The sequence below is a fragment of the Physeter macrocephalus genome, chromosome 7 (assembly GCF_002837175.3).
Source record: "Physeter macrocephalus isolate SW-GA chromosome 7, ASM283717v5, whole genome shotgun sequence".
Taxonomy (NCBI): Eukaryota; Metazoa; Chordata; class Mammalia; order Artiodactyla; family Physeteridae; genus Physeter; species Physeter macrocephalus.
In genome coordinates, this window is record NC_041220.1 from 53,065,151 (window position 1) to 53,081,908 (window position 16,758).

The 16,758-nt window shown below is 43.6% G+C and overlaps 1 protein-coding gene across 4 annotated transcripts in view; it reads right to left on the minus strand.

Annotated features, from left to right (window-relative positions):
• Positions 1 to 16,758, minus strand: part of DCUN1D4 (defective in cullin neddylation 1 domain containing 4) — a 65,913-nt gene that overhangs the window by 47,270 nt on the left and 1,885 nt on the right. For all 4 annotated transcript variants that reach the window (XM_007107859.4, XM_024131958.3, XM_028491853.2 and 1 more), the window contains exons 2-3: positions 2,092 to 2,162; positions 1,877 to 1,916 (exon numbers count right to left, since the gene is read on the minus strand). In XM_007107859.4, the coding sequence (XP_007107921.1) occupies positions 1,877 to 1,916; positions 2,092 to 2,162 (111 nt within the window). The remainder of the gene's footprint in view (positions 1 to 1,876; positions 1,917 to 2,091; positions 2,163 to 16,758) is intronic.

Genomic DNA, 16,758 nt, shown 5'->3' on the forward strand with positions numbered 1-16,758 from the left:
CACGGAGCGGCTGGGCCCGTGAGCCATGGCCGCTGAGCCTGCGCGTGCGGAGTCTGTGCTCCTCAACGGGAGAGGCCACAACGGTGAGAGGCCCACGTACCGCAAAAAAAAAAAAAAAAAAAAAAAATCAAGAGGCACATACAAAGGTATACTTGTATTTGGGGAAAAACATATATCATCATCATTTGGGAAACAAATACAAGAATATAAGAGTTATCTCTGGAGAGTCAAGGGTGTAGTACTAGTGGGGATGGGAGCTAGGGCTCATAAAATGGGCCAGCAACCTTTGCTTCTTTACACCTTTCTGACATTTCTTTTAAAACCACGTGCATACACTGCTTCTAAAATTAAGGAGCTATTATCAATCAATCAATAAAATTATTAAGCAAACTGTTTTTGACTGCCTTGAGTTGACCTATATTTACTAAAACAGAAAGATCAGGTGAGGGGACCCTCCATGGCCTGGCCTTCTAGAATACATTCCCCCTTCTCTCGTTGCTTCCTCTGGAAGAGGGAATGTCTGATCTAACTGGTGATTGGGGCGGGGAGGAACTGAGCAGAGGGGCCCAGCCCCTTCTGGACTCCCTTTCAGATCAACCTGCCAGCAGAAGCTGATACCCTTCCACCGTAAGTGGTGGGTTAGAGAGGGGCCGGGAGGTGTGCTGTGCTTAACTAGCTGTGGCAGTGATTGAGTGTAAGGCTATCTAATTAAGTTGAAATACTGAAAATCCTCTGCATTTTTGCTGCTCTTCTAAGCTGTGTTTTCCAACACAACTGTTACTTCAATCTCCATCTTGTGCCTAATTTTCAATTGATCCTGAACCACTGGAGGGGAAGGGTGGGGAGAGTTCTAAATCCCAACAACCTCCAAGGTACACCATTAAGTTAAAAAATTAAATGAAAAAAGAACGATGCTATGTAGTATGTACAGTATAAGCTCATCAATGATAAATTTTTTTAAAAACCCACTACTATAAAAATATACGCAGGTACAAAAATGTCTGAAAGAACAAACATTAATCGGCAAACTGGGGAAAGGCTGGACCGGGAGACATGAAGGAGGATTGTGGCTTTTTACTTCATTTGCTTCTGTGCTATTCACAATTCTCTAACAATCATGTATTCATGTATTACTGTGGTAATTTTCAAAAACTTTAAAATATATTTTAATCATTTTTGCTGGAAGTTTTCATAACTACAGACCAAGTGCAAGTTTCTGAACTTTATGATCATTACAGTTTAGAGAAGTGGTTCTCAAGGTGTGGTCTCCAGACCAGCTGCATCAGCATCACCTGGGAGCTGGTTAGAAATGCAAACTCTAGGGCCCCATCCGAACCTACAGAATCAAAAACTCTGGGGGTGGAGCCCAGCAATCCATTGGAACTACCCGCCCCCCACCCCCGTGATTATAATGCCAGCTACAGTTTGAGAACCACAGGGCTAGAGAATTGTTTACAATTATCAACTTGCAGTTTTCCCATTCATAAATCCTCAAGACCTATACAACACATACACACACATGCCCCTACCGACCTATCAACTCATTTTACATCTCAAGTCAATAAATATTTATGGAATACCTTCCAAACTGCACTACTGTAGCAACTTTTTAGTATAAACTAAAACACTTCAGTAGAGAAATGATTATTTTGAAACCACTGGGGAGACTCTCCAGCCCCTTTAAAGGAACTGAAGTACCCTGTTGTAAACCAGAGCCCTAGAACAGATCTCCTCCAGGGAAGGAGCTGTGAGATGGCTACCTCCATATACCCTGAAAAACAATCCTCAACCAAGTAACAACTTGCTAATGGAATGCATTATAACTTTATATTAGGAAGTTTATTTAAAATTAAGTAGTGTTAGCATTTATAGATACCTGTTTGGTGATCGTCTTGGCCAACGTCTTCTGTTAGATTCTGCAAGAAATATGTTCACCATTACCAAGAAATCACATACCATACAGCAAGCCTTAAAATTCAACATTTTCCTAAACAGCTGATATCTTAATATCCATAATCTAAATTTTATCAAATCCACTTAAAACTACTACTTTAAACAGCTGGTAGTTTTGTCTTTAAAAGATTGACTTACTAGCTTATTAAGGGTGTGGTAGATCTTATGAATATTTGCCAGTGTTGAGAGATGAGAGTTCAGCTGAAAGTCTTTAAAAGAAAAGGGGAAAATTCAGTGTCATTTACTCCTCATATTGCAAAAAGACTATTAAAAAAGAAAGCTCAGAAGTGAAGATAAACAAATGTTTTGATACAACTGAATTCTATCTCCATTAATTTGATACTTATTAAATAAGATACAACAAGCAACTACCAACCTATCTGCTAGAAATAAAGTCTGACAATAAAATTACATTCCCAACCACATGGTAAAATAAAGTTCATGAAATTTTCATGTGAATTGTAAGGTAAAACAAAAATACTTCAGTAGTTATAATAGTCTATCAGCAATAAACTTGAGCTTAAAAGAAAAATATCAATAATGCTAGCAAATTAAACAAGTCACAAAAATAGAAGACAGATCTCAAATGAAACTTGTTCACTTTCTCTTTCTCTTCCCCAGAATTACTAGCACAATATCAAGCTCCTGGCAAGAAAATAATAGGAAAGCATCTCAACCATTCGGCATTTCTTACAATATACTTATTTCGTTGGCTCTTATATAACACAGAGCAGAAACGGAATCTAAGCCCCTCCCCTTCCTAATTTAACAAACACAGACAGATCAAAGGACTATCCTGCAAGCTCCCAGTCTGAAAGGCCAGGGCTCTGGGATGTAGTCTATAGTTACCTGCATGGCAACAGTAAAATGTGCCACAGAACCAGAAACACAGAGGCAGAACTCACACTCACAGAGAAACATGGCCAAATCAAAGACTGTCTCCACATGCCATCTCTAATAACTGCACAATGAATCATACACACAAGACGAATTAAGTTGCTCCATCATACAATCCTGCACAACATAAAACTTTAAGTTAAACTGTTAGGCTTTTAAATCTCCAATTTCAAATGTTTTTTATGAAGTTAAGTATGCTTGCCTACATATTAGGCTATGCGAATATGGGTTAAAAGTCTATGAATAATTTCATATTTGAACAAGCAATACAAGTATTTTCATAAAATATCAAGATTTACAGTAGTTCCTTTTCTTTACTATCATAAAGACTAGTAAAGGTTAGTCTGAAAATAACCTTGAAAAGATACTGTAACTTTCCAAGGTATGCCATTCGGATAAAAAAGAAAAAAAATCTCCCTTCACTGGAATTTTATGTGGCACACATATCAGACGCAAAGCGCAGACACTACAACTCGAATTGTCTCTGCTGGGGCTGGACTCTCTGGGCTGCTGCTCCGAATCTGGAAAGCAAACTGACTTGCCAGCATTTAGAAAGCTTCACTTTCTTTTCTAAATTGTGCCAGGAATCCAGGTCTAGGCTGGCCTGGAGGGCAGAGGGGCCAGCAGGCAGCGGAGACCCTGACATGCACACGCCACCGTCAGGAGCAGCAGGCTGCACATGTACATGCACACATGCATGGCTCTGGCACATGCACGCCACAGGCACAGCCACCGAGAATGGTCCAAAGAATCAGAGTTCTTGGCTGAGAGGCAACCAGAGCAGGGCCTCAAATATAGACATGTGTTAATTATTTTGCATTATTAATTATTTGGCATCTGAATGGTTTAGCCATATTTAAGGTAAATGATGACATAACGTGCACAGACCTTGATTTTCCATCTTAATTAGTGTGACTGCACAGAAAAGGATTAAAAACCATTTGGGGTATCCGAGTGTGTATATGTGTGTGTATTTATTTACTTATGCTTCTATTTCATAAAGCTGGGTAGGGGGCTCTAAAACTAGAAGCAACAGCCTCCTCCTGACCTGCAAAGGCTTTGGGGAGCTTAACCTTACACTTGCCCCCCTCCCCTGGCACCTACGACCAAGCCATAAACCCCCTTTTTGTACTCTCTCAATTTAAAATTTGGAAGACAAATGATATACTACATTAACATCTTGAAATATTAATTAAGCTCCTGGGCCCCCCAAAAAAACAAAACCAGAAAACTTAAGGGTCTAGATTCTCTCTCACTGAGGCCACACAGAAGGGGTTTGCCAAAGATCATTGCAGCAATGAGGTCTCCAGAACTCATGCCATACCACCCTGATGTTAATTCAACTGTCAAGATTCGCACAGGAGAATCCAAACAAAACAAAACTAAATCCTTCTACACACACACACACACACACACACACACACACACACACACACACGGTTTCTGCCAAAATACCACTCACTGAGCTTTACAACCTGACTCTGGAGTCTAACAGTCAGTTTGAATCTCAGGCCTACCATTTATTTAACCTAAATTTCAACGTCCTCAGTTGTGAAGTGAGATTACAATGCCTAGATGTGGCAGACAGCCAGTGTAATGCCTGGATCACAGTGAGTGCCGAATAAAAGACATCAATTATCACTCTATTCGATTATACCATTTTCCACACCACACAGCTATCTACAATGGTTTCTACTTTCTGTAAGTCCAAGTCAAGCCACACATCAAAGATCTCAAAGTTGGAGCTCCCTCTGTGACTGAGGCATGTGGCCTGATACATCTCTCCTGTGTATGATGGCATTTCTATCTATATTCATATACCACCAACTGATGTTCATAATGATGGTGGAAAAAAATATACAAAAGCATTTAAGATCAGGTTCTATACATGAAGCTTCACTTTACAGACAACACAAGCAACAAGGTTCATTTCACAAGTCACATAATATATGTCATCAATTCTCTATTTCCATATCCAGCGTCTACTACCATAACCACCTCATCATCGCTTCACCAAAAAAAAAAGGGAAAAAGAAAAGGAACAGCAGCATGAACAGAATAGTTCTTCTTTAGTTTCACCAAGGTAAGAAGCTGGGGAGTAGACACAAATTCAGGAAAAAAAGACTGAAATGGCATTAAAAGATAAATCCACAAAGGTTAACACATTGAATTTACGGTTCATCTGTTCAGTGCTCCGGGCAAGTAACAGATCTTGAAATCTAAAATAGATTTCACATCCTTAAGGAATAGATGTTAAGGATAAAGATCAAATGCTTTACAGAGAACTTATTTAGGAAAGTACTAACTCATTCATAAAATCTCCTTCTGCTCATATTTTAATTCCAAAGTATAAATGCTCGGTTAAGTCAACTTCAGTCAATGATCAAAAGGCCCTCCACAGTAGTCACTGGGTTTGACTCTCCTGTGTGACATGCGAACCCTACATTCTGTATTAAAAGTGACAAATGGCTCTGCAGAAAGGCACAGCCTGCTTGATAAATGGTCTGCCTAAATTATCTTCTGGACATTCTTAAAAATGATCAACAGGGGTTTCCCTGGTGGCGCAGTGGTTGAGAGTCCGCCTGCCGATGCAGCGGACGCGGGTTCGTGCCCCGGTCCGGGAAGATCCCACATGCCGCAGAGCGGCTGGGCCCGTGAGCCATGGCCGCTGAGCCTGCGCATCTGGAGCCTGTGCTCCACAACCGGAGAGGCCACAACAGTGAGAGGCCCGCGTACCGCAAAAAAAAAAAAAAAAAATTAGTATTTTCAAATGGGATTACAGACACCAATTTACACTGATCGTCATTTAGCTATGTGAGATGGCACAAGTACACGTCTCATTCGTTAAAACAAACATATTCACATTTGAGGCCAAATTATTAAAACACAAAGATCTGAAACGAGTTTTCCACAGCTAGGAAAAAACCAAAAGCCAGGCTGTGGGTCAGCTTCATATCACATGCCTGTCTAACTTGTCAGAAGTAGGAATTTCTTGGTCTATAAAATGGATGGTAATAGTGCTTGCCTCCTAAGGACACTGTGAGGATCAAACTAACCCGTGCTGCAAGGTGCCCAGCACGGTGCCCGGCACACGGCGGGCGCCACCTGAGCGGCGGCTCCGCGGCACTCTGCTTCACTTGCACGGCGAGCGGGGTGGCCTGTGCCCTCCGCCCAGGGCAGGGCCCGAGGGGGGCAGCCGCAGCTTTGGAGTCCTCTGCCCCCCAGCCCAAACCAAACCCCAAGCACCAGGAAGCTCCTGAGCATAATCCAGCCGCTGCACATCAGTCACCCAGGCAGCGCGACTAACTGCCAGGGCCCGGGCCCCAATCCAGACTAACTAAATAAAAATAGGAGTGGGGTTGTCAAAGGCATCTCAAGCAGTCCAGGTGACTCTACAGTGCAACCAGAGAGGAGAGTTCCGTCTCCAGCCTCACCTCGATCCCCAGCCCGCCACAGCCAATCCATATCCACGTCACAATCTCAGCACGGGCCAGAGGGGAGTTCAACTCATTTACTGCAAGCCCTGCAGAGTGAAGAAAAGATCAAGATCCAGGCTTTTCAAGGTCGAAAAGCTGGGTGAAAACTAAATGAAGCAAAGTAGCAGTGAGGAAGGTGTTAATATCATTCTCCTCATCAGTAAATATTTGCTATTTATAAGGCACAAAGCCAAAAAGGTGAGCATGGAAAGGGGAAAACTGACAAGGAATGGGAGCAGGTCATCACAGGTGACGCGGCGCCTTCACTGAACACAAGATCTGAAGTTAAAACCATCCAAGCACACCACTGCTGCTGGCTTTTTCCTCCTAACTCTCACAGGACCTGTAGAAGCGGCTGGGAGAGAAGCCACCCGCCCAAGACAGGCGGCGTGCCACCTAGCGCCCGTCATCCACCGCACAGCCTGTGCCTGCTGGTGGTGCCATCTCAACGGAGCCGGCTACTTCAGGACAGCCGGTCTGGCTGCTCTCCCACCGTGACAAGGTACACAGGGCCCTAGATTCACTCTCTTCACCCCACCCTACCCACGAAAGAACACAGATCCGTCCACTCCATTGCTCAGAGTAAAAATCACCCTCTCATCTCACTAATGTCAGAAGAGGCCAGATTTAGGGTAGAGTGCAGCTCTGGCCTCGGAAAGCCCTGGGTTAGAGTCCCTGCTCTGCGGTGTCCCAGCTGAGGGCCCTGCCTATAACCCAACCTCCCTAGACCAGAACAGCAGGCCCCTCCTCACAAGGGCTTGTGAGGACTCCTGAGACGGTGCATGCCAAGCACTCAGCACAGCGCTGGCCCATACTGTGAACTAATGAAGGTTTATTATTTTAATCCCTATTATTATTCAACATAGAAGAGACTAAGACAGACTGAACCCAGAAGATCACAAAGTAAAGACGGGTCAGAAGGGATGACAAGAGGACAGGTCTTTAAAACTCTCACTTCAATAGCCAGTTGCCTGGACTTGAATGTACAACACTCCTTCTCAGCTTCCTGTTTAATTAAGAACAAGTAATCTGCGGTCTAATAATTTTGCGAATGGAATCTGTAGAAAGAGATCTTAAAGGGGAAAAAGACTTAAACTCACCCTCAACTACAGGAAAAGGAAAGAGAATCATTTCAAAGATGTTACGCAAAAACTACATTAGTAGCTCTACTGAAAGGTAAGCTTTCTGGCTTTTCTGCAATGTTGTTAGGTATCTCCTATATATAAAAATTATGTGTTTAAAAAGTACTTAATACAAATGTCTGTTTAAAATAAAATCTAAGACTAAAAATGACTATTTCATTAGTGAGTAAAGAAGAAGTATGGAAATAATCTTCTTTGCCACAGTCAGCTGCCCAGCGAGAATCCATTTTTAAATGCCCACTGTCATTGTGAGATGGCAGAAATGAGAGGAAGAAGAGCAGTGGAAAAGGAGGAATTCATCCTAGACCTTATCCTGTTGGGACCCATTCCAAGAAGAAAAGAACCAATTGCAAAACAAAGATAACAGTGACAAAATACGGAATTCCAATATACCTGCCAGGTTACCATAAGGATTCAATGAAAAGCACAGATAAAACAGTGAGTATTATTTCATAGGCAGTGGTGGGAACCTAAACCCCGGAGTCAGAATGCCTGAGTTAGAATCTCAGTTCACCACCAATCAGCTGTGTGACCTTGAGAAGGTTAGTTAACCTTTCTGTACCTCAGCTTCCTCATCTGTAAAATGGGGATGATAACAGTACCTGCATAGCCTACTTCAGAGCGCTGTGGTGAGGATTACATGAGTTACCGCAGGCACAGCAGCTAGAGCAGCCCAAGAATAATCACTGTGTATAAACATGTGTCAGTCCCTCCCCGCCCCATGCCGCTTTGTTCCTCTTCTCTCCCCAAGCCCCACCTCCTCTAACTTCTCTCTTTCCCCTCACCTCCTTTCCACTCATAAACCCTCCCTGGTGTCTCCTTTCAGCCCTTCCCACGTGGCTCCTGACCATCCCTCCACCTCGCCCCCCTTCGCTCTGGCCTATCCAACTCCCATGCTATTGCCAGGCTGTTCCCTCTGCTTGGAAAGCACCCTCCCACCTCACCCCTCAGGTACACACCCATCTTTTTCTTCACGTAATAAAACTTCAAAAGCTAAACCCACATGACAATAGCTAACCCTTCCCTGAACTCTAATTTTAATGACTCCCTATTTGTTCCCAAAGCACTCTGGGCATCCAAATAACCTTGGCCTGTCCCATACTTCAACTGTCCAGGACCTCTCTGCATCCACCACCAAGCCTGATGGAAGGAAGCTCCTTAAACACGAGGACCAGGCTCAGTCATGTTGTTACAGCAGCACCCAGCAGCAAGAAAAAAGGTTCAGTGAGTGACTAAGTGAGGGAATGCTTCACTTGCCTCTTTTCTTTCTTACAACCTGTTTTCCTCTCAAGGGTCTCCTTTTAAAGCCTAATGAAGAAATTGTCATTACACAGTAATCGTTAGAAAAGTGCCAAGCATTTCTCTAAATACTTTGTGTTTTATCTAATTTAATCCTCAGGGTCACTTTTGATCTTGCCTCCTACTTCCTTCTCTCTGCCCAATCCCCAACTCCACTCCAAGCACACCAGCCTCTTTGCTGTTCCTCAAATACAGCCTTGCTCCCCTCCTCAGAGTCTCTGAGTTTGTGTTCCCTCTCCCTGGAATGCCCCCTCCCCTCCATCAGGTCTTGTCTGACAGCCCTCGTAGTCAGGCCTTCCCTGACCGAGCCTTGTAAAATTACAACATCCCCTACTCTTGCTCCTCTCCCCCTGCACACACACGGGCACCTGTGCACTGCCCTTCCCTGCTTGAGCTTTCTCAAATGAACTGCTCACCATCTGACATACGACATGATTTATCTGCTTATCATCTGTATCTTCCCCCACACTGGAAGGGGAACTTCATGACAGATGAAGAAGATGGGCTGGTACATAGTCGGTGTTCAATAAACACTGTTGACTGAACAACTCCATACCATACAGGAGGTATTTTTTATGCATGAGGAATCTGAAGCTTATACAGAGTAGTTGAGTCATTTATCCACAGTCACACAACTAACAGAGGTCGAACCCAGAACCAGGGCCCACACTTAACTACTATGCTTTCCTGCCTCTCAACCTGACCCAGATTACAATTAAAAGAAATCGTGGTATCCAAGGAGCAAATCCTAGCATTGTATGCCTTTGGCCCACAGAGAAGCAAGAAAAGCCATCCACCAGAAAATCTTTCAAGGGAACAAGTCATCTAATTCAAGCCCATTCTATGTGGTAAAGTATTAATTACCAGATTTATAATTTATACAGCACTGATAATTTTTCTTTGGATTTAACAGTTCAGTAAAAAGACAAAGAGATATTACACCTTTTTATACTGTACTATCCCCATGAACAGCAAAATGACAAATCATCAACTAACACAGAGGAGGCCTAAGATGATATACATTAAAAGCCAAAAACTGTGGTGGGGGACTTCCCTGGCGGTCCAGGGGTTGAGACTTCACCTTCCAATGCAGGGGGTGCGGGTTTGATCCCTGGTTGGGAAGCTAAGATCCCACATGACTCTGTGGCCAAAAAAACAAAACATAAAACAGAAGCAATACTGTAACAAATTCCATAAAGGCTTTAAAAAAAAAAAATGGTCTACATCAAAAAAATCTTTAAAAAACAACTGTGGTGGGAGGTAGAGAAGTACAGACTGCAAGGGGATACAAGGGAACTTTAGGGATAATAAAACCATTCCGTATCTTAATTATAGTAGTGGTTACACACACACGTATTTAACAAATGGGTACAATTTTATAGAATGTAAATTATACTCAATAAAGTCAATTAAAAAGCAATTAGAACTATTAGATATAATTTTGGCTAAACAAAATAAATATTCTACCAATATTATTTCCATACCTAATATTGTCAAGAATTTTGGGGAGGGGGTGGGGGGACAAAGACGGAATCAGGCAGAGCCAGCAGTAAGAGCTCCATACAGTGCGATCGGTGGGGTGACCGACGCGTGCCTCAGAGCCCTGCCTGACCACTGGCAAAGGCAGCCCCCACTGACACTGCCTGTGTCCCCCCTTTAGCCTTTTGGGTCACCTCGAGCCAGGACTCTTGGACTCTGAACAGAGTCCAACCAGGGTGGAAAGGCAGATCACTGCTCTTCTCCACAGGGGCCTCAGCCAAGTACCAACCCATGACGGGTCTGGATGTTGGATTTGTCCGAATTCTTAGTTGCGAGCATCAGAAACCAACTAGCTATTTGAACAGCGATTTTTTTTTTTTTTAAGGTTATTGGGTAGTTCACAGAATCTCTAGGAAAACCAGAGGTCCAAGCACATCAGCTGTACAACCAAAACAATGCCTAAGGGCATACTGCAGAGTGCACCACTGACACAGCCTGGACCTGCCTGGACTGTAGCTCCCACGGCCTCTAGAAACAGCGGTCACCACTGTCCATCCTCTCTAAGTGGCCCCCAGGCACTTCCAATTTCTTCCCATGTCTTGCCTTTAGCTTCAGATTCACACCCTGGTGTGAGTGTATCTGGGCAGCTCTGCCTTTGATGGTAAGAATTCCCCAATCAGAGGAAGAGCCTGGGCCCCCGAAGACTGGCAAAGGCCATCACGGACACAGACGGATGACACACCATCTCTGCAAGTACTACTGATACAGCCAGCAAGTAATGAAAGGTTTTCAAAAAATATTCACAAGGAAAAAATCCTCAAAGATGGAACTAAAAAAAATCATACCCAGAGGTAATGTTATTTGGGGAGGGTGGGGATCTTTTTCTGCATCATTTAGTGTTTTACTCAATATATTAATTAGTAGTTTCAAAAACTACAAACCTACCTTCCTAGATTGAAAATAACTCATTAACGGCATCTTCTGACTAAAAGAAAAACAATTAAAATCTAAAGTAGCAGATACTTTGTCTACTAGAATACTGAACATGATAGAAAAAAGATCCTTAGATCTGAAACAGTCATGCAACGATTGCTACAATATATGATTCTATTTAAAATGTATTTCAATACTTTTTCTATTTAAAACATAAGCCACAAATTATAGCCTCTTTTATAGCCACAAATATTTTTAAATGTACATTCTGCTTAAAAGAATAACTCTCAAGAGGTACTTCTCCTAACTTGAATCTCAGAATAAGAAAAAAGAATAAGCTGTGAAAAGCTATTAACTCTAATTTAAGCTGACCACCTACGAAGAGATGTTAGCATTAATGTCAGAGGCTCAGAAACTTCACCTCCAACTAACATAGTTCACTTTCTAAAGAAAGAAAGCCTTTAGTGAGCCTCAATGTATTGTTAACATTAAGAAATAAGCCCTTTGGACCAGAATCTGGTCATAAAACAAGAAGAGGGGAAAAACAGACACATCCAGGAAGTCCAAGCCCTGCCCAAGCCTTCCCCCACCTCTCGGCCTGTTACACACCAGGTCAGAAGCACACGGGCGTGTACTGTCACACGTACACTCTGGGCCCCTCAGCATATCACCAGCACTCCGCTCCCTCCCTGAGAACTGCTCCATGCCACAGACATTCTTCAAAACTGGTATCTGCGCGTATTTAAACATATATATTACTTAAATTGGTTTGCATAGGACAACTTTTGTCAAAAAAAGGGCATAGAATGAATAAGCGGAAGTTTGTATGCCCGGAAGAAAAATCTAAAGACAATGAAAGACACCTCGGAAGCATGCAGGATAGCAGGAGGAAACATTAAAATTTTCCAGATAATTCACTAACTGCTCAAGAGTTGACCATTTAAGTTCAATTCATTACATATTTGAGGTCCTAAGCGAGGCATTCTGCTGGACCATAAAGTGGTTACTAAGTAAGACACAGTTCCAGATCTCAGGGGGCTTATCATCTAATTGGGGAGGGGACAACTAAGTAAACAAGCAGCTACTGTTAAATAAGATAAAACTGAGAATAGAAGTAAACAGTCTTTGGAGATTCAATGGAAGGAGAGAGCCTTCGAGAGAGGGAACAAGGAACACAGAACTTCCACAGAAGTAGCACTGAAGGCAGTGGGGAGGGAGCAGCGCTGGAGGAATTCAAAACTGAGCTTAAACTACAGAACAGGTTCAACCCCAGCTTCTGAGGAGTCTATTTCAGCAAGCAACTAGGAGCCTCTGAGGTTTTGGGGTAGGGGGATCATAAGGACAAAGATATTCAACTGGTGATGGAGAGGATAAAAAGGAGGCTGAGCCTGGCAAAAGAATTACTGGTTATTACAGTATAAAAAAGAATGGATCAGACCTAGGGCAATGGCAACAGGTATGGAAAAGGACAGGCATGGGAAGAGATACAGCCTCTCTCTCACTACTGACCAGGGAAAGAGAGGATGAGAAATGTCTAAGCTTCCAGCTTCGGTTATTAAATGAACTGTAGTTTCATTAACCAAATGAATAAAATTAATTGGTCTTGTTTTCCTCTTTATTTTGGCTACTAGGAAGCTCAGAGCCAAATATATGGCCCATTTCCAACATATGGCAAGCATTTATGTATAGCCTGTAAATCTGTATTTTCTTTCTCTCGACAGAATTTTATCTATATTTAGTAAGTCACCTCTATTTTAGAATGAAACAGAAAATAAATCAACAGATAAAAAAAACTGAGTCCAAGCCAGAGACAATTGGACAAATTAGCTGATTCAGGGAAATAACTGCAGGCTACTAACCCAGAGCATTCTCCTCACCCTTCTTCCACCCTAGCAAAGTCCACATCCCACAACTGAAGCCTATAATGCCAGACTTTCAGTTTCTCCACCTCCCTCACAACTAGCAGTGGCATGAGGTCAATTCTACCCAGTGAGACTAAAGGGGAAGTCGCCAAGGTGAGAAAAAGACTCCACTCTGTTAAGAGGGAACTGTAAGGAAGTATGTTCTTTCCCTCCTTTTCTTACATAGGCATGATGTCTGGTGCTGCAGCAACCATATTGCAAACATGAGGCAATGAGCCTGAGGCTCTTGATAAACCAAATACTAAGAAGAGAGGAAAAAAGTATACAAAGAGCCTAGATTCTTAAGACATCATTAGGACTCTGCACCAGCCTTAGAACCATCTATCGCTAAACTTCTTGCTAACAATAATAAGTTCTACTAATTAAGCCATTTTCGATTGAATATTGTTATTTGCCAGAGGCATCCTAACTGATACAACAAAAGTCATCATGAGGTCAGTTTCTAAAACCATGATTTTTACACTGATGACTAAGCAAGATTGTTATTATCGAGATGAGAAAAATGCAAGCATATATTATTGTCAGGAAGCAAGCAATCAGCTAATAAGAGTTTTTCGGAGCAGTTAAAGATGAAAAGAGAAAAGGATATAATGATAAATAACATTTGAAAAAAATGTGATCAAGTGTTAATACGGGTAATTCTTGGAGGCAAGAACTGAGGAAGAAAAGAGTACAAGTACAGAAATCCTCTGAAGTGGAGAAAATGAGGGGCTTTCTTTCCTGGCAACGTTATTGACAAGATAACCTGAAAATCCTTACCAGTACAGATCCTCCTCCACTTACCCTGAGTAAGACCACTGCAAACTGAAAATATCCTAGGTCGAAAATGCATTTAATATGCCTAACCTACAGATAAATGCTTAGCCTACCCTATCTTAAACATGATCAGAACTCTTATTACCTTAGCATATACTTGGGTAAAATCATCTCACTCAAAGCCTATTTTATAATAAAATGTTGACTATCTCAGGTAATCTATAAAAAACTGTATTGAAAGTAAAAAACAGGAGGGTTGTCTGGGTACAAAATGGTAATAAGCGCATTGTGTCTGACTGGGAGCTGTTCTGTCTGACTGGATGCCGCTTGCTGCCCAGCATCAAGAGAGTTATCATACATCACCAGTCTGGGAAAAGATCAAAATCCAAAATTCGAGGTACAGCTTTTATCAAATGCATATTGCTTTAGCACCATTGTAAAGTCGAACCATCATTAAGTTGGAACCATCTATTTAAAACAGTCAAAAAATTATGTTCATAAGAAAACACAGAACTTCCCCAAAGGCCAAAAATCAAAGAGGAACCTAAAAACCAGAGCACAAAGTATAAGGTGATTATGTACAGGAACCCAGGGTTTGGGGGCTGGGGGAGAGGGAGTGTCATGTGTGTGTATAGGGCACCTGCCCTTTGGGATGAAATTGAAAAAAAAGAAAAGGGAAAAAAATGACTAGCCTAATATTTTCTTTAAAAACACCATCTTGTACAGCTCTTGTTTTCAACCTCATACACTGCACCCTTTACAAGAGCAAATTCCAGTGATACATGCACATTAAAACAAACAAACAAACGTGACCATGTTACATATCACAAAGGATTTCCTGGGTATTTCACCATAAGCTTAAGTAAAATATAAAATAGATATAAATCTTTTCCTGATAAAAATCACACAAGTACTCAAGTTCAGTTTATTTGTAACCATACCAGACAGTTTCCAAATCTTTGGACTTCTTGGTAAAATTTTTATCATTAGGGTCATAATACTCTTCTAGTCACCATTCTACCAACAGTTTCAAAATACCCTGTACAACACATAAAAATACTCTGTCATCTCTGAGTTAATCATTACAGGTTTTGGAGTCATCGCATATAAATGGTAAAGAAAACTGGCAAAGGATGTGATGTGTGGAGAGTCTGCAGTCTAAATGGATGGTTTCTAATATTAAAGAACAGAAACGAAAAAACATGGAAACCTCTTAAGGTCCTGCACTGAGTTTACCTTCCTCTAGTCTCATTTGCTTCCCATGCTTCTTTGAAAACTGAAGACATCAAATGTTCCCTTCGCTCATCTTCACATTTTCACGCTGGCTTAAATGAATGGGACCATGTCCACCCTCAATTCCATTAAGCCGCCTCCAACAGTCAATTCATTTCAAGACCATCTTTTTTCAAAAAGTCCCCTTATCCTTTGGCAATCCAAACAGCCCAAGAACTACAAACACATAATTTATACTATCTTCACAAGGTTTACATGTGTCTCCGCTGCATTCCCAGATTTGTCTAAGACGGAACATTTTAACCTAGTGTTTATATACACTGGATGCCACAAATATACACCATCCTAAACGCTGCTTTAGATCGTGTTGCATCTTGAATGTTTTTCCACAATCTACGTACTAGATGATCCAAAACCAAGCATTTATTCTACAAGTAAGGCCACCAAACGCAGAGGAAAATAGTCAACTCGGGGATCAAGAACCTAAGTGCGAAAGGGCTGCATCTGGCTTGGTTCTCCCCCAGCCGCTGACACAGGGAGAACGTCCCAGCGGACAGGAGCACCGCCCTAGAGCGCGCTCTGGTCCGCGGTGAATAAAGCACGAGTTAGCAGAGCTGGGAAGCTCCGAGGGGCGCGCTGCATTCTGGGACTCGTTTCCACAGTTACCCACGTGCACCCAACCCAACCGCGGCCCGGACTACAAGTCCCAGAATTCCGCAAGACTGCTTTTCCCCTTTCCGCGGGACTGCCTTTCCCCTCACACCGGCGACTGGAGCCAGACCCTAAAGGAAACCCCTAAAGCGCCTTCCCAGCAAGGCTGGGAGAGGTCGCGCCCCGCGGGCGCTGCGCGGGGCCTGTGGTCCGGCCCTCCCGGCAGGGAAGCGGGTCCCGAGGCACCAGCCTCCACACCTGACGACCAGAAATTAGACAACTGCGTCACAGACTGCCAAATCCACGGACCGCCAGGGACCACCCTCCGCCCCACGCTCCTGGCCTCCAGGGCCGACCCCTCCGGCTCCCACCACGGAAAACCCGCAGCCCGCTCCCCTGCCCCGCCTCCCACTCCCGCAGCCAGAGCCCGCGCCAGCGCTGACCTCGCTTCCCGCCGCTCGGGGGAAACCGCGGCCAGCGCCAACCTCTGGGCACCTCCCCCGCCCCCTCCACCTCAGCCCCGCCCCCTCCTTTCCAAGCACCCCAAACCTCAGAGCTCCCCCTCAAGGAACCCGGCCCTAATCCGGGGGAGGATACACCTCCCCCAAACGGCGTAGTCTGACACCTTCCCCCCCAGCCCCACGCGGACCGAATCTGGGCAAGACAGTTTTACCCCTGCCCCGGCCCCTCCCAACCAGCTCTTCACCCCCACTGCACCTCCTCTACCCCTACCTCCATCCCGTCACCCCAAACCCTCCCCACCTTCTTCCTCTCCACTCCCAATTACCCTACCTTCCCAACACCTGCTCCATCCTATTACCCCGACGTCTGCCTCTTCTCACCACTCCCAGTTACCCCTCCACGCTTCCTAAGGCCCTCCCGCCCGCCGGACTCCCCAACTATCCCATCACACCCCAATCCCTCCCACCATTCGCTTTCCCATTACATCAGCCCTCATCTCCTCGCCCGCCCTCCTGCCCCGCACGGCCGCTGCCCTCAATCCCCCACCCCATTGTT